The 15914-nt window shown below is 40.3% G+C and overlaps 1 protein-coding gene across 2 annotated transcripts in view; it reads left to right on the top strand.

Moving 5' to 3' along the window:
- Positions 1–3827: 3827 nt before the first annotated feature.
- FCRL5 (Fc receptor like 5) overlaps positions 3828–15914 on the top strand; it is a 39174-nt gene continuing 27087 nt past the window's right edge. For both annotated transcript variants that reach the window (XM_045784526.2, XM_045784525.2), the window contains exons 1-4: positions 3828–3969; positions 12120–12140; positions 13334–13588; positions 15585–15836. In XM_045784526.2, the coding sequence (XP_045640482.2) occupies positions 3939–3969; positions 12120–12140; positions 13334–13588; positions 15585–15836 (559 nt within the window). In that variant the 5' untranslated portion in view covers positions 3828–3938. The remainder of the gene's footprint in view (positions 3970–12119; positions 12141–13333; positions 13589–15584; positions 15837–15914) is intronic.

Genomic DNA, 15914 nt, shown 5'->3' with positions numbered 1-15914 from the left:
TTGATCTAATTGGAAAAATTAACTTGAAGACAAAGGCATTATTAGGGATACATGAATTATTACTTAATGATAAAAATAATATTCCTAAGGAAGACCTAATAAGCCAATCTCAGTTACCTATTGCTGCATAGAAAACCACCCCAAAACCTTGTGGCTTAAAACAGCAATGGTGCTGTGGTTTGTCCATGCACCTGAATCAGCTACGGTCCCTCAGGTGGCCGCATTCACCTAGGAATGCAGCCGGGTGGGACCCCGCGAGATGGCTTCATTCATGCACCTGGCACCCTGTCTGGGGAGGCTGGAGCAGCTGCAGTTGGTAGGACTCTCCAGTAGGGCACTCAGACATCGTACGCGGTAGTTCATGGCTCCAAGATAATAAAAACGAGCATTGCCGGACTCTGAAGGGCCAGGCTCCAATGTGCTCAGCTCTACTTCTGCCATGTTCTGTGGCTAGTCACAGGCCGGCTGGATTCAAGTGTCAAGGATATACAATGAACTTTCTGATGGGAAGAGCAGCATGCACATCCAGCTATGAGAAGAGCTGTCTCTTAGGAGACAGTCCACCCTCCAGCCACAAATATTCACATCCTTCTTATATGAAAAATAGGCCCACCACCTCCAGAGACCCCCCCAAAGACTTATGCAATCAGAGTATCAGATTCAGATTCAATCCTCTAAATCACATCCAAAGGTAGACAAGCCCCGTCCAACGTGGTTCTCAGGTTGGAAACATCTAGAGAAACTGAGGGTGGCTGGAGGGGAGCTGGGTGGGGGATGGGGTAATTGGGTGATGGGCATCAAGGAAGGCACTTGAAGTGATGAGCACTGGGGTTTATGTGCAACTGATGAACCACTAAATTCTACCCCTGAAACTAATAATACAGTATTTGTTAATTAAATTGAATTTAAATTAAACAATTTTAAAAGAAACATACAGAGATAAGACAGACATTTAATAGTGATAAGTACGTCAAACCACTAGGAAAAAAATAATAATTCTAAATGTATTTGCACCCCATAAAACAACTTCAAAATATAAAATGAAAACATGGACAGAAATGAAAGAAGCAGATAAATTCACAATTCTAGTGGGAAGCTTTAACATAATTCTTTCGGTAACTGATAGAAAATCAGAAAAAAATGTAGCTATATACCAACAATAAATATTTAGAAAAAACTCTTAATATAAATGTCACTTACAATGACATCAAAAGTACATACCAAATATTTAGGAATAAGCCTAACGAAAGATGTAACTTCTACAAGAAAGTCACAGAAAAGTCTTGAGAGAAGTTCAAGCTGACTATATAAATGGAGAGATACTCCATGCTTATGCATTGGAAGATTCACTCCATGTTAATTTATATAAATTGACTTACTAAGTCAGAGCAAATCCAAGTATTAAAAATCCAGTGCGTTTTTGGTTTAATTTTGTTTTTTGAGAAGATAGGAGTAGGAATTCACAAGTTGATTTTTAAATACACAGAAAAATATAAAGCGACCAAAGTAGCCACAGATTTGTTGAGGAAGAACAATATTGCATGACGAACTGTTAGATAATAAGACTTACTAAAAAACAATATTAGGGGCACCTGGGTGGCTCAGTCGGTTAAGAGTCTCCCTTCGGCTCAGATCATGATCCCGGGGTCCTGGGATCAAGCCCCGAGTCAGACTCCCTGCTCAGCGGGGAGTCTGCTTCTCCCGCTCCCTCTGCCTGCTTCTCCCTCTCTGTTAGTGCGCTCATACTCTCTCTCTTGCTCTTTCTCTCTCTCTCTCTCAAAATAAATAAATAAAATCTTCAAAAAAGTAAAAATAAAAAGCAACAGTAATTAGAACAGTGTGGTGCTGGCATGAGAACGGACAGCCGACCGGAAGAAAACAGTTTCCAGAAGCAGATCCACATGGCTGCTGGTTTTACGACACAGGTCAAATTGCATGGTGCTGTGCATTTTCAATAAATATGAGAACCAGGCAAAGTGGCCATTTGTTAAGTGAATATAAACCCTTACTTATACACAAAACTCAAGTCCAATGATACTTAGACAAAATAAAAGTAAAATAAATATTTCTAGACAATGACGGGAGAACAGTTTCAAGAGCTTGTTTCCTGGAAGGGACAGAAAAAGCTCTAACCATAAAGGGAAAGATTGATAAAGGGGGCACAGAGTGGGAGTGGTGGTGCACTGAAGCCCTTATCACAGAGGGAACGGGCCAGCCCCAGACTGGGGAAGACACAGCATTATGTATCCGAAAAAGGACCCATACCCAGCTTTAAAAACCCCACAGTACACAATGAGAAAGACTGAAAAACAATCGAAAAATGGGAAAGGATTTGAACAGACATTTCACATTTAAAAAGACTATTAAATTGCCAATTGAAATATGAAAGTTTTCAGTTGCAAAATTCACCAGGACACAACTGAAACGACATTGAGATCATCCCAGCAGAAGGGCTAAAATTTACCAGACTGCATATAATACCCATATCGTCAAGGATTTGAGAGCAACAAGGACTCATGCACCCTGGTTGACGGTGTGTGCATTAGCACGACCATTTGGGGGGTTTTGGGTTTTTGTTCGTTTGTTTTTAAAGATTTTATTTATTTGACACAGAGAGAGACAGCCAGCAAGAGAGGGAACACAAGCAAAGGGGGGGTGGGAGAGGGAGAAGCAGGCTCCCAGCAGAGCAGGGAGCCCGACGTGGGGCTCGATCCCAGGACCCTGGGATCATGACCTGAGCCGAAGGCAGACGTGCAACAGCTGAGCCACCCAGGCGCCCCAGCACAACCACTTTGGAAAATAATTTAGCGGTACCTTCTAAAAATATATGCAAGCCTTATGAGCTGCGGATTGCACTCCCAGGCGTGTACCCCGTACAAATGTGTGCACACACTCCAGGAGAACTTTCCAAGAATGTTCACAGCGGCACTGTTTGTATCCAAAAGCAAGTAAGGCTCTTTGCTCACACTGAAGTCCTCTCGCTGGACTAAGACGGATTCATCTCTATTCATCCTTATGTGCTCTTCTGTGTCTGAGCACAGCGGCTGGGAGGTAGCATAATACACGTATGGTGACGCACAGTTGTAGACGTGAGCCATCGCCCTGGGAGACTAACGTATGGGCCTTGAGAAAAGGGGTAAGAAACATTTGAAAGGAAGGAACCGGCGTTCCTCATGGTACTAATGTCTTCAGGATCTTTGTTGAGCAGGATGGAAACTTGACTTAAAAAGTTATAAAAACACATACATAGCAATTTTTTTAAAAATCAAACAGTATAGAAAGACATAAAACAAATATTTCTCCTTCCCATCCACAATTCTTTAAACGTAACTGCTATTTTAGGTATACTTTCCAGGAAAAAAAAAAAAGTGTGCTTCTCATCACGTGATACACACGTGTATTGCACTCTTTACAGGGACCCCCGGGCCCACAGCGCATGCATCGCTCTCCTCCTCACGTTTTCCTCTTCCCGTAGCCAGGGTGCCATTGCCTGCGGATGCGTGCGGGCCGGCCTGGTCCCTAATGGCTGCCGTGTGTGCTGTCGTAGAGCCGAACCGAACATGGGGGAACGTGCTTGCAGTGTGTGGGCCGTCATGAATGGCGCTACCATAAACATTCTTTCAGACAATCCACGCATACTTTCCCTAAGGTAATTTCTCAGCATTGGAAATGTGGGGACAAGGATATGTGCTTTTTTAAAACCCTAGCGTTTTCTTCTCACTTTGATCACAGGGCAGGAAATTTTGATTAGTAGTTAAAATGGGAACTTCCACTTCCTTTTTTCTAATTCACTAAGGCACCCCGCTCTTTGAAAAAGAAATTTCTCAGATGTGCTTCTCAGGGCTACTGAGCGGCGTTCTACTCTAAGAACAAAACCAACCCTGTTACTCCTGAGAAAACCTCTCTTTTGGTCTCAGCCCTGGGCAGGCCAGGTCTTCATGCTGCTGTGGGTGTCAGTGCTGGTCCTGGGTGAGTAGAACTGCTTGATGGGTCTTGATGGGTCCCCGGGTGGGGCAGGGACAGCCTCTCTCTCCCCCTGGGCCCGGCCCTTCTTGGGGCTTGGACACTCTTTCCCGTGTGGGGACATTATATTCTCGGGAGTCACCATCCAGCTCAGGGGCTTCTCCCTGGAGGCTGAAGGAGTGGTCAGAGCGGGGACAAACCTTCAATCCTACAGAGGACGAAGCCCAATGACCACAACAGTTAAGGATCTAGTCATTGTTTTTTTACAATAAATATTACTTCAAGAGGTCCAGAAAATGTATGATGTTTGCTTGTCCCTCTTGTCTTATTCACAGAAGACCTTCCTGTTCTCTCTGCGAAGGACATATACTTATTGCTTGTATGACAAGCAGGTCCTGGTCCCAGGCAGGGGAGGGCATGGTCTCTAACACAATAGATGTCTCCTCCCCCTATACTCGAATGTAAGCCACAGCAGTGACGGGGAGATAAAGAACACAGGGGAAGGGAGGGACCCAGAGGGGAGGTGGGAAAGGCACGGGGCAAACCTGAGGCACACGACATTCTTTTTCCCCAGGCTTATTGAAGTATAATTGACAAATAAAAATTGTACATATTTCAGATGTAAAAGGTGACATTTTGATGCACATATATTGTTAAACTAAGTACCATGATTGAGCTAATTAACATTTCTCTCTTTTCACTTCACCTTTTGTGTGAGTGCTTGGTAAGAACTCTCAGAATCTACTCTCCTAGCAAATCTCGAGGATACGTTACTACTAGCAATAGCGGCCGTGCTGTGCGTTAGATCGGCAGAACGTGTTTATCTTCTAAATGAAAGCTTGTTTCCTTTGACCAACATCTCCCCAGTCCCCCCACCACCTGGAAAACACCAGTTTATTCTCTGCTTCTGCAAGTTCAAGTTTTTTAGGTCCCACATGAAAGTGAGGTCATGCAGTATTCACCTGGGTCTGGCTAATTTCCCTCAGCGTAGTGTCCTCCGGGTTCATCCAGGTTCTCACAATGGCAGGATCTCCTTTTTGGGGGCTGAATAATACTCCATTGTGTGTCTGTGCCAGGTGTCTTTACCTACCCATTGGTTGGCAGACATTTAGATTGTTTCCATATACCGGCCAGTGTAAGAAATGTGGCAGTGAACACGGGAGTGCAGCTGTCTCTTGAAGATACTCATTTTTGATATCTTGAAGATATCATTTCCTTTGGATAGATATCCAGAAGCAGGATTGCGGGATTCTATGGTAGTTTTATTTTTAATTGTTTGAGGAAACTTCTTACTGGTTTGCATATTACCTACTCCAAATACATTCCCACCAACAGCACACAGGGTTTCTTTTCTCTGCTTCCTAGACAATACTTGGTATCTTCTGTCTTTGTGATAATAATCAATCTGACAGGTGTGAGGAGATGTCTTGTTGTGGTTTTGATTTGCATTTCCCTGATGATGAGTGATGTTGAGCATCCTTTCATGTATTTATTGGTCATTCGTACATCTTCTATTGAGAATATCCATTCAGGTCCTTACTGTTTGTTAACGAGGCTGTTTTCTTATTGTTGATTTGTTCGAGTACTTTATGCATGTTAGATATTAACCCCCCTTATCAGATACATGGCTGTATTTTCTCCCATTCTGCAAGTTACCTCTTCATGGTGTTGATTACTTCCTTTGCTGTGCATAGGCTTTTTATTCTGATGCAATCCCGTTTGTCTATTTCTCTTTTGTGCCTGTGCTTTTAGGGTCATACCCAAAAAATCATGTCCAAGACCAATGCCATGAAGCTTTCTACCTATGTTTTCTTCTGGCAATTTTATAGTTCGGGGTCTTATATGTAAGTCATTCATATATTTAAGTTCATTCTTGTACATGGTGAGCCATAAGGGCCCAGTTTTATTTTTCTTCATGTAGATATTCAGTTTTTCCAGCACATTAAAGAGAAAAGACTGTTCTTTCCCCCATTGTGTGTTCTTAGCACTCTTGTTGAGGACCAGACGACTGTAAATGTGTGGATTTATTTCTGGGCACTTGAGTCTGTCTCATTGCTCTATGTGTCTACTTTTATGCCAGTTTCGGATTACTATACTTTTCTAATATAGTTTGAAGTCAAGAAGTATGATGTCTCCAGTTTTGTTTTTGTTCTGTATCGCTTTGACTGTCAGGGTCTTTCGCAGCTCCATTTAAATTTTAGGATTTTTTTTCTAGTTCTGTGAAAAAATGCCATTGGGATTTTGATAGGGATTGCATTGACTCTATAGATTGCTTTGTATAATAGGGACATGTTGACCTATTAATTGTTCCAAGCCATAAACACAGGACGTCTTTATATTTATTTGTGTTTTCTTTAATTTCTTTCAATGTTTCGTAGTTTTCAGTAAAAGATTGTTCACTTCCTTGGTTAAATTTATTCCTAAATATTTTATTCTTGTTGATGCTGTTGTAAGTAGGATTGTTTCCCTGTTTCCTTTTTCAAATAGTTTCTTGCTAGTGTATGGAAACATAACTCATTTTTGTACATTGATTGTATGTCCTTCAACTGTACTGAATGTGCTTATTAGTTCCAACGGTTTTTTGTTAGAATCTTTAGGGTTTTCTATATATAAGATAATACCATCTGCAAACAGAAAATTTTGCTTCTTCCTTTCTGACTCGGATGTCTTTTATTTCTTTTTCTTGCCCAATAACTCTGGCTAAGACTTCCCGCACTGTATTGAATAGAAGTGGAAAGAGTGAGCATTCTTGCCTTGTTCCTGATCTGAAAGGAAAAGCTGTTAGCTTTTCACTGTTGACTATGATGTTAGTCGTGGATTTGTCATAATGGGAGATAAATCCCTTCTAGACATAATTTGTTGGTATTTTTTTAGCATGAAAATATGTTGAATTTTGTGAAATGCTTTTTATGCATCTATTGAGATGATCCTTAGATTTTTATCCTTCATACTGTTAACCAGTGTATCACATTTATTGCCTTGCACAAGTTGGGTCATCCTAGGGGTAAATGCCACATGATCCTTTTAATATACTGTTGAATTCAGTTGGCTAACATTTCATTTTAAGATTTTTTTAAATCTATGCTTATCAGAGATATTGGCCTGTAATTTTGTTTTCTTGTAGTGTACTTGTTTGGCTAACCGCATAAAGTGTGTTTAGAAGTGTTCTCTCCTCTTCTTTTCTTTGGAAGAGTTCGAGAGGGTTGGAGTTAATTCTTTAAATGTTTGGTAGAATTCACCAGTGAAGTCATCTGATTCTGGGCTTTTCTTTGTTGTTGTTTTTTTAAGATTTATTTACTTGAGATAGGGAAAAGGAGGGAGAGAAAGAGAATGTGAGTGGGGGGAGAGGTAAAGGGAAAGGGAGAGAATCTCAAGCAGACACCCCGTTGAATGAGAAGCCCAGTGAGGGGCTCCATCTCATGACCCTGAGATCATGACCTGAGCAGAAATCAAGAGTCGGATGCTTAACTGACTGAGCCACCGAGGCACCCCCTTGTTTTGGTGGGGGGAGGTTGATTAACAATTAAATCTCCTTACTTGTTATCAGTCTGTTCAGATTTTCTATTTCTTTGTGATCCAGTCTTGGTAGGTTGTATATTTTTAGAAATTTATTGATTTTTTCTAAGTTATTCAATTTATTGATATATACTGTTCATTGTAGTCTTTGTTTATGTTTCTGTGGTGTTGGTTTTAATGTCTCCTTTTTCATTTCCTATTTTATTTCAGTCTTCTTTCATTTTTTTCTTGGTCTATCTAAAGGCTTGTTAATTTAGTTTACCTTTTTTAAAAATAGTTCTTAATTTTGTTGTTCTAGTCTATTGTTTCTTATTTTCTATTGGACTTATTTCCACTCTAATTTTTATTATTTCCTTTCTTCTGCCAACTTTGGGCTTCTTGAGTATAAAGTTAGTTTTTTTACTTGGGAGCTTTATCTTTTTCTCAAAGTAGGTGTTAATCACTATTAACTTTTCTCTTAGAATTGCTTTGCTATAGTCCATAAGTTTTACTACATTGTGTTTCCATTTCTGTTTCTCTCAAGATGTTTTCTGATTTCCCTTTCGATTTCTTCTTTGACCCATTGCTTGTTCAGGAGTGTGTTCCTCCACTTCCATTATTTGTGAATTTTCCAGTTTCATCCTGTTAATGATTTCTAGTTCCATACCATTATGGTCAGAAAGCTCAATCTTCTTAAATTTGGGACTTGTTTTGTGACCTAATAGATAGTCTATGCTGGAGAATGTTTCATGTTCACTTGAGAAGAATGTGTATTCTGCTACTGTAGGATAGAATGTTCTGTATATTTCTATTAGGTTTCTATTTAGATACGTAGACACTCTTTGGTCTAGAGTGTTGTACAAACCTGCCATTTCTTTATTGATTTTCTGTCTGAATGATGTATCCACTGTTGAAAGTGGGTTATTAAAGTCCTCTGCTATTATTGTATTGTTACTTATTTCTTATTTCAGTTCTGCTATTTGTTTCATATATTTAGGTACTTTCCTATAAGGTGCATGTATATTTGTGATTGATCCTCTTGATGAATTGTCCATTTATCATTGTATAATAGCTTTCTTTGTCTCTTGTTAAAATTTTTTACTTAAAATCTATTTTGTCTGATAAAAGTAGAGTCACTCTTGCTCTCTTTAGGTTACCACATGCATGGAATATATTTTCCATCCTTTTACTTTGAGCCTGTGTGCGCCCTTAAATCTAAAATGAAACTCTTGTAGGCAGCATATGGTTGTATTATTTTTATTCATTCAGTTACTCTGTGTTTTTTATTGGAAAATTTAATCCTTTTAAATTAAAAGTAGCTATTTATAGGTAAGGACTACAATTGCCATTATTTTATTGTTTTCTGACTATTTTGCCGTCCTTTTTTTCCCCCTTTCCTCCTCTCCTATTGTCTTCCTTTGTGATTTGATGATTTTTTGTAGTGTGCTTTGATTGCTCTCTTTTTATCTGTTGTGTATATACTATAGTTTTTTCCCCCTTTGTGATTACCACGAGGCTTATATAAAACATCTTATGGTTACAACAGTCAATTTGAGCTAAGAAATTTATTTCAATCGTGTATAAAAACTCTACACTTTTACTTCTTCCTCCCCACAATTTGTTATTAATGTCAAAATCTACATATTTTTATACTGTATATACATTAACAAATTATTGTAGCTATAGTTACTTTCAATGGTTTTGTCTTTTTTTCACTTACACAACTGTTAAAAGTGATTATAGACCACCGTACAGTACTCTATGGTCTGTGTCCCCCCAAATTCATGTTAAAATTCTGACCTTTCAGGGGGTGTAGTAGAAGATGGTGGGATTTGGGGAGGTGATTAAGTCTTCAGGGAAAGCCCTCATCAATAAGATTAGTACCCTTATAAAAGGAGCCAAAGAGAGCTCTCCCATCCTTCTGCCCTGTTACATGAGAAGGTGTCCGTCTGTGATGAAGTGAGCCCTCACCAGGAAGGAATCTGCTGGTGCTGTAATATTGGACTTTCCAGCCTCCAGAACCATGAGGAATAAATTTCTGTTGTTTATAAGTCACTCGCTGTGGTGTTTTTGTCATAGCAGACTGAATGGACTAAGACACTGTATTTAGAGTATTCTGACTTTGACGATACATTTACCTTCACCGGGGAGTTTTATACTTCTGTGCATTTTAATGTTGCTAATTAGAGTCTTTTCATTGGTGTTCTTGAAGAACCCCTTTTTGCTTTTCTTGTAAGGCAGGTCTAATGGTGGTTAACTCCCCCAGCTTTTGTTTGTCTTGGAAAGTCTTTATCTCTCCTTCATTTTTGAAGGAGGATTTTGACAATAGGATCTAGAGGCAAGACCATGGACAAATTGGACTCGAGTCCACAGAAAGATGAGGCAGCTCTAGGTCTGCAGGTGGGCTCCTAGTCAGTGAGTCTTCTACCAGGGCGTGTGCCTGCCTTCTCAAGGTGATCCTCCTCGGTCTTGGGCTCCAGTGGGATTTTGCAATCTCCTACCTGGGTCTTAAAACTCCCCACTTTTATCTGTGGCTAACTGCCAAATATGTGTTTCTGTGGGAGACACAGGCTGGAGACCTCCTGTTCCATCATCTTGCTCCTGTCATTTCTGGTACTTGACATTCTAACTGCACCTGTGGGTGTGTTTCAGTTTCTATCAATCCATACATATAAATGGGTTTGTTTTTACCAAAGTTGAAATTATTAGAATAACATATATTTATTCACTTATTTAAGAAAAATTTTAGTAACATTTATGCACAGCACTGTCCTAGGTGCTGAGAATGATGAGAAAGCATGGGAGGCAGCATTTCTGTACTTAGGAAGCTCACGATACAAAAGGGCTTCCATCCAGTCCAGTGTACAAGAAACATCCCAGCTAAATAATTGTTCAAAGTTACCAGTGATGGTGCAAGCAAAGAATAAACTATATGCCAAGGAGCTGGTAATGACTTCATGAAGAGAGGACGTCTAGGAGCTGGAGGGGACAGGGATGGAGTGGGGCACAATGTAAGAAAAAAGACCCCATGGAAGCTGCATGAAACACTGCAGAGATAGGAAACACATCCCCGTGTGGTACGAACACAAAAGGGCAGGATGAGCCAGGAGCACATGCTCTGGGACCAAACAGGATGTGTTCAAACAAATGGTTCAAAACTCCATTCTGCTGCCTACTTGGTACTTAGACCAGTTTATGGCCTGTAAATGGGGATAATCATAGAATTTACTTCATAGGGATATTGACAAGATTACATAAAATAATATATGTGAAAGTCTACCACATGGAAAACACTCAGAGAAGTTTTAGCTACATTTAAAATAACACAAATTCCATGGTGACCAAGGTATTTGGGTAATGACAAATAATCCATCGTTTTCTGTAAAATACTTAGGTTTGGATTACTTCCCCATCACCCTCATGTCGAGAGGGACAATATCTCTCTTGCTTACTGATGGATTTGCTTTGCCCTATCCAGTCCCTGGCATATAGACGACATTTCAAAAATCTCTGTTGAATAAACCAAAACTGTCCCTCACCTGAAATGTCTAAGCAATTTATAAACTTGCTAATTTTGCCTCCTCTGTCTTTCTATTGCCCATTTCTCAAGCCTGTATCCTCCTATCTGTATTTACTGACCTAGTTACTTAATTTGTTACTCAATAAATAAATATTCAATAAATATTTATGGAATATCTCCTATATGCCAGGCACTGTTATAGGTGCAGTGGAGGGGGTGGCATATGATGAATGTAAGAAGTTCCTGTTCCCAAAGAACTTCTATTTTAGAGAAGGGAAAGTAAATGAAGTAAATAAGAAAATAATTTTGGATAAATACTCTGAAGAAAATTAAACATTGTCATCTTTTGTTCTGCCTTCTAATCCGTGTCTCTGCTTCACATCTGGTCTCACTGATGTCTTCCCACTGTCATAATGCTCCATCTGAGTTTCAAATCCTAATTTTGTCACTCTACTTGAAGACTTTCTGTGCCTCTCGGTTATAATAATAAAACTGTAGCTTTTATAATAAAAACCATAGCTACTTACCACCCATGACATGAGCCCTGAATACCTCTCTCACCTGATTCTCCCTCATTCCCTACTTTCCAGAACTCCATCTTAACCTCTGAACACCAGTCCAATTTCTTCACTTCTGTGCCCTTTCTGCCTCTGTTACCCTCTCCATTACCTCTTGCCGTGCACAGACTCCTTTGCCTGGCTGACTCCCATGTGGTCATTCAGTTTTCTCAAGCATCACTCTTTCAGGTACCTGTCATAGCCCAGACCCCTCACTACGCACTCACACACACCCCATAGTGGCAAGGGTGGTCCTTCTGCCCACAAGCTGCCCTATGTGTACTTCCATTGCACTTACATTCTGTATTATAGTTATATAATGTTGCTTCATGTTTCTGCTTCCACCCTCAGTCAGCTTACCAGCAGACACCATTTTTGGTCATCTTAGAAGTCCAAGCACAATGACTACTATAGAGAGAGAGATCTGACAAATGTCTATTAAATTTTTTAAAAATCAGTTTCTAATGGAAGAAATAATTGAATAGAAAAAAAACAGGTATTACTTTTGAAAAGCCAAAGAATCCTTGCTCTGTGTTCATCTCTGGTTCTTTCTTTCTTTCTTTTTTTTTTTTTTTTTTTTGCAGGTCCTGTCAGTGGACAATTTGGTGAGTTCTCCTTTCTTTTGCTCTTCAGTGTCCCTGGATAAGAGTGTCTCCCTAATAAATATGAGGTATTTGCAATGGCTGTAAGAGGATCTCTAATATCTTCTGTTCTTGCTAAGGCCAGAAGGGAAGTGTTATGTGGTCTACTGGCATCACCCAATGGCTGGGATAGCCACGTGGGTACCCTCTGACTCTCTTTGGAAGAACTGACAAAGGCACAAGCAGCTCCTGGCCTTGCGCTTATCCCTATTGCCAATGGACCCCGCCCCCCTTGACCTGGCAGGACATCTTCAACATGGAAGACTTGGAATAGGGTTTTCTCCAATCAGCAAGCTGGAAAAACTTCTCTCATAACATCACACTGTGAGGATACCAGCAGGAATATTACATTCTCTGTAGTTTTAGAAGTAAAATCCTCCAGGAAATGTGTGGAGAACAGAAGAACATCCAAAAATTGGGCCCTTTAAAGGAAGAAATGTAAAAAAGAAGAGATTGGGGGAGAAGAAATGTAATCTGTATCACACATTTTTCTTAGTTCTGACTCTTATTGCCGTTCTTCTGGGTCAGAGAATGGCCCATGAATAGCAAGGAAGATCTACCTCCTCTCTCCTTGACCAAAATCAGCTGACCTAGGATTTCATCCATCTCTGGGTGACTTCTGGATTCCAGCGAATGACTGGTCCATTCCTTGCTCTTCCACAATTAGCTATGATGAGAGTTTCTGGGCATCTGAATCATCATCTATGAAATTAAAGTGTTAAAAAAGTTAATCTCTCAAGCTTTACACAGTGTCAAAATCTTCAGAAAATATGATTTATCCTTTTAGGAAAGTGAAAACCTGTGATTTACACAATTCCTTGGGAGGTTCTTATGAGTTCGTGAACATGATGAAATGGTGGGGCAGGGGTGGCTTTCTCTAGGATCCACACCAGACTAACTAGCCATTTCTCCCACTGGCATTTGGCAGCAAATTGTGCTGGTAGTGCCTTCTTGAAATCATTTCGGTCATTGCCATCCCTGAGTAACCATTCTCCCCTGGGGGGTCCTGTCAACCAATGGCCTTGAGCAATCACAGACCTTCCCAGATGGCTTCCTTGGGGTTCTCCAAAGCCTGGTCCTTGGGTCTGTTCCACACAGATGGCTGTGGTGGGGACCACAGGGGTCTCTATCTCAGACTCTGTCTCTTCCTTCCTCAGCAGCCGCATCCAAACCCGTGATTTCCCTCCATCCTCCATGGACTATCATCTTCAAAGGAGAGGCAGTGACTCTGACTTGCCACGAATCTCACTTCCATGCAGCAGAGGACAAAAAATGGTACCGGTGGTATGTTGGGACAGAAATACTACGTGAAATCCCAGGAAACACCATCCAGGTCCATGATTCTGGAGAATACAGATGCCAGATCCACAACTCGCCCCTAAGTGATGGTGTGAGCTTGACTTTTTCTTCAGGTGAGAAAAAAGTGAAAGAAATAAAAACTTTTGGAACCATACAGTTACGCAGAACCTGCCCTATAGTTGCTGAATCAAAATCTATACAGATAGGACCCAGGTAAAAAGACATTTTTACAAGTTTTTTACTTAAATTCAATTTAGTTGGCATATATAGTATTATTGGTTTCAGGGGTAGAATTTAGTGATTCGTCAGTTGCATATAACACCCAGTGCTCATGAAATCAAGTGCCCTCCTTAATGCCCATCACCCAATTATTCCTTTCCTGTCCAGCAACCCTCAGTTTGTTTCCTAGAGTTCAGCAACTCTTATGGTTTGCCTCCCTCTCTATTTTATCTTAATTTTTATTTTCTTCCCTTCCCCTATGTTCATCTGTTTTGTTTCTTAACTTCTACATATGAGTGAAATCGTATGGTATTTGTCTTTCTCAGACTGACTTATTTCATTTAGCACAATATCCTCTAGTCCCAGCCCATCATTGCAAATGTCAAGATTTCATTCTTTTTGATGGCTGAGTAATATTCCACTGTATATATGGACCACATCTTCTTTATCCATTCATCTGTCAATGGACATCTGGGCTCTTTCCATAGTATGGCTATTGTGGACATTGCTGCTATAAACATTGGTGTGTGTGTGACTTAGGTAAAAGGAAATTTGAGAAGTAATTTATTTGAATGGTTTCTGAATCTATGTATAATTTTAAGCTTATAAGATTTACTTGGAAGGGCTGCCTGGGTGGCTCAGTCAGTTAAGCATCTGACTTCAGCTCAGGTCATGATCCCAGGGTCCTGGTATTGAGCCCTGTGTCGGGCTCCCTGCTCAGCTGGAGTCTGTTTCTCCCTCTCCCTCTGCAGCTACGCCCCGCCCCCGGCCCCCCTAGTGCTCTTTTTCTCTCTCACATAAATAAATAAAATCTTTTTAAAAAAAAAAGATTTACTTGGAATAATAAGCAACATGAGAATTTTTCAGACAGACAGACCAACAGGAAGACAGATCAAGGTACAGCTGACCCATGAACAACAGGGGTATGAACTGTACAGATCCGCTTACATGCAGTTGTTTCTACAGGACAGAGCTAAAAATGTATTTTCTCTTCCTTATGATTTTCTTAACATTTCCCTCTAGTTTACTTTGTTATAAGAATATAGTCTGTAATACAGAGAATATACAATTGACTATTCATGTTACCAGTAAGGCTTCTAGTACGGCTGCCTATTGGTAGTTAGGTTTTGGGGGAGTCAAAGTTATACTCCGATTTTCCACTGCTTGGAGGATACATGCCCCACCCTCACATTGTGCAAGGGTCAACTGTATACAGAAAGCAAGAGAGCAGGAAGAAACATTTCCCTTTTTTTCTGTGCCCAAAAGCCACCTGTTTTGAATTTGAAGCAATTATAATGCTGTTTGCTTTCACGAACAAGGAAGCAGTGTTGTAACAAGGAGCAAATAAGATGCTTATCCTCTTTGAACTGGCAATTCTCTTCCTAAGAATTTATCTACTGAAATCATAGATATGCACCCCCAAACTGAAGGAACTCGAATGATCAAGGAAAGGAAACTCACTAAGTAAATTACATCATGTCACATTGAAGGAAAACTTGGAGGCCATTAGAAGTCAGGTTCGATAATTATATTGATGGCAAAGAAAAGTGTTGATAGCACAGTAACTGAAAGAGCAAATTATCAAATATATAAATACTGTTCCAATTTCATAAAGAGAACACAGTACACACGCATTCTCACGAACTTGCACACGGAAAAGAGCACCAGAAAAGTACACGCCCGAGAAGAGATTTTTTACTTACCTTTCTACTTTCCAAGTTTTCTCAGGGCATATGTGTTCATTTTGAAATCAGAAAAAAAGGAATTGTAATTATTTTATGCATTCTTTTTTCCCCCACCCCCAAACCTATAAAATCTGTTTGAAATACTAATGAGAAGAAGGGAGAATCCGTGGAGGGGACCAAATGACCGGCCTTGCATTTCTTGCAGCTAAACTGATCCTGCAGGCTCCCCCTTCCGTGTTTGAAGGTGACTCCGTGACTCTGATGTGCCGAACAAAGAGAAACATAACACTGACCAGGACCCTGTACAAGAATAATAAGGCACTGATGGGCCTTGATAAAAACTTCAGCTTCCACATTAAACATGCAAGTCTGAAGGATAATGGAGAATATCGCTGTACTGGATTTGAGGCCACTTGTTGCTCTGTTTCTTCAAACACAATCAAAATCCAAGTCCAAGGTAAAGCCTTCATCAGCAGTGAGAAGGGTTCATGGGAAGGAAGGTCCCTGAGGTGGTCGAGGGTGAGAGGGGTGGGCT

This window comes from Ursus americanus, chromosome 2, assembly GCF_024610735.1.
Source record: "Ursus americanus isolate L20-20 chromosome 2, mUrsAme1.1.p, whole genome shotgun sequence".
In the NCBI taxonomy this organism is placed as follows: domain Eukaryota; kingdom Metazoa; phylum Chordata; class Mammalia; order Carnivora; family Ursidae; genus Ursus; species Ursus americanus.
This window is presented reverse-complemented; position numbering and strand designations above follow the sequence as displayed.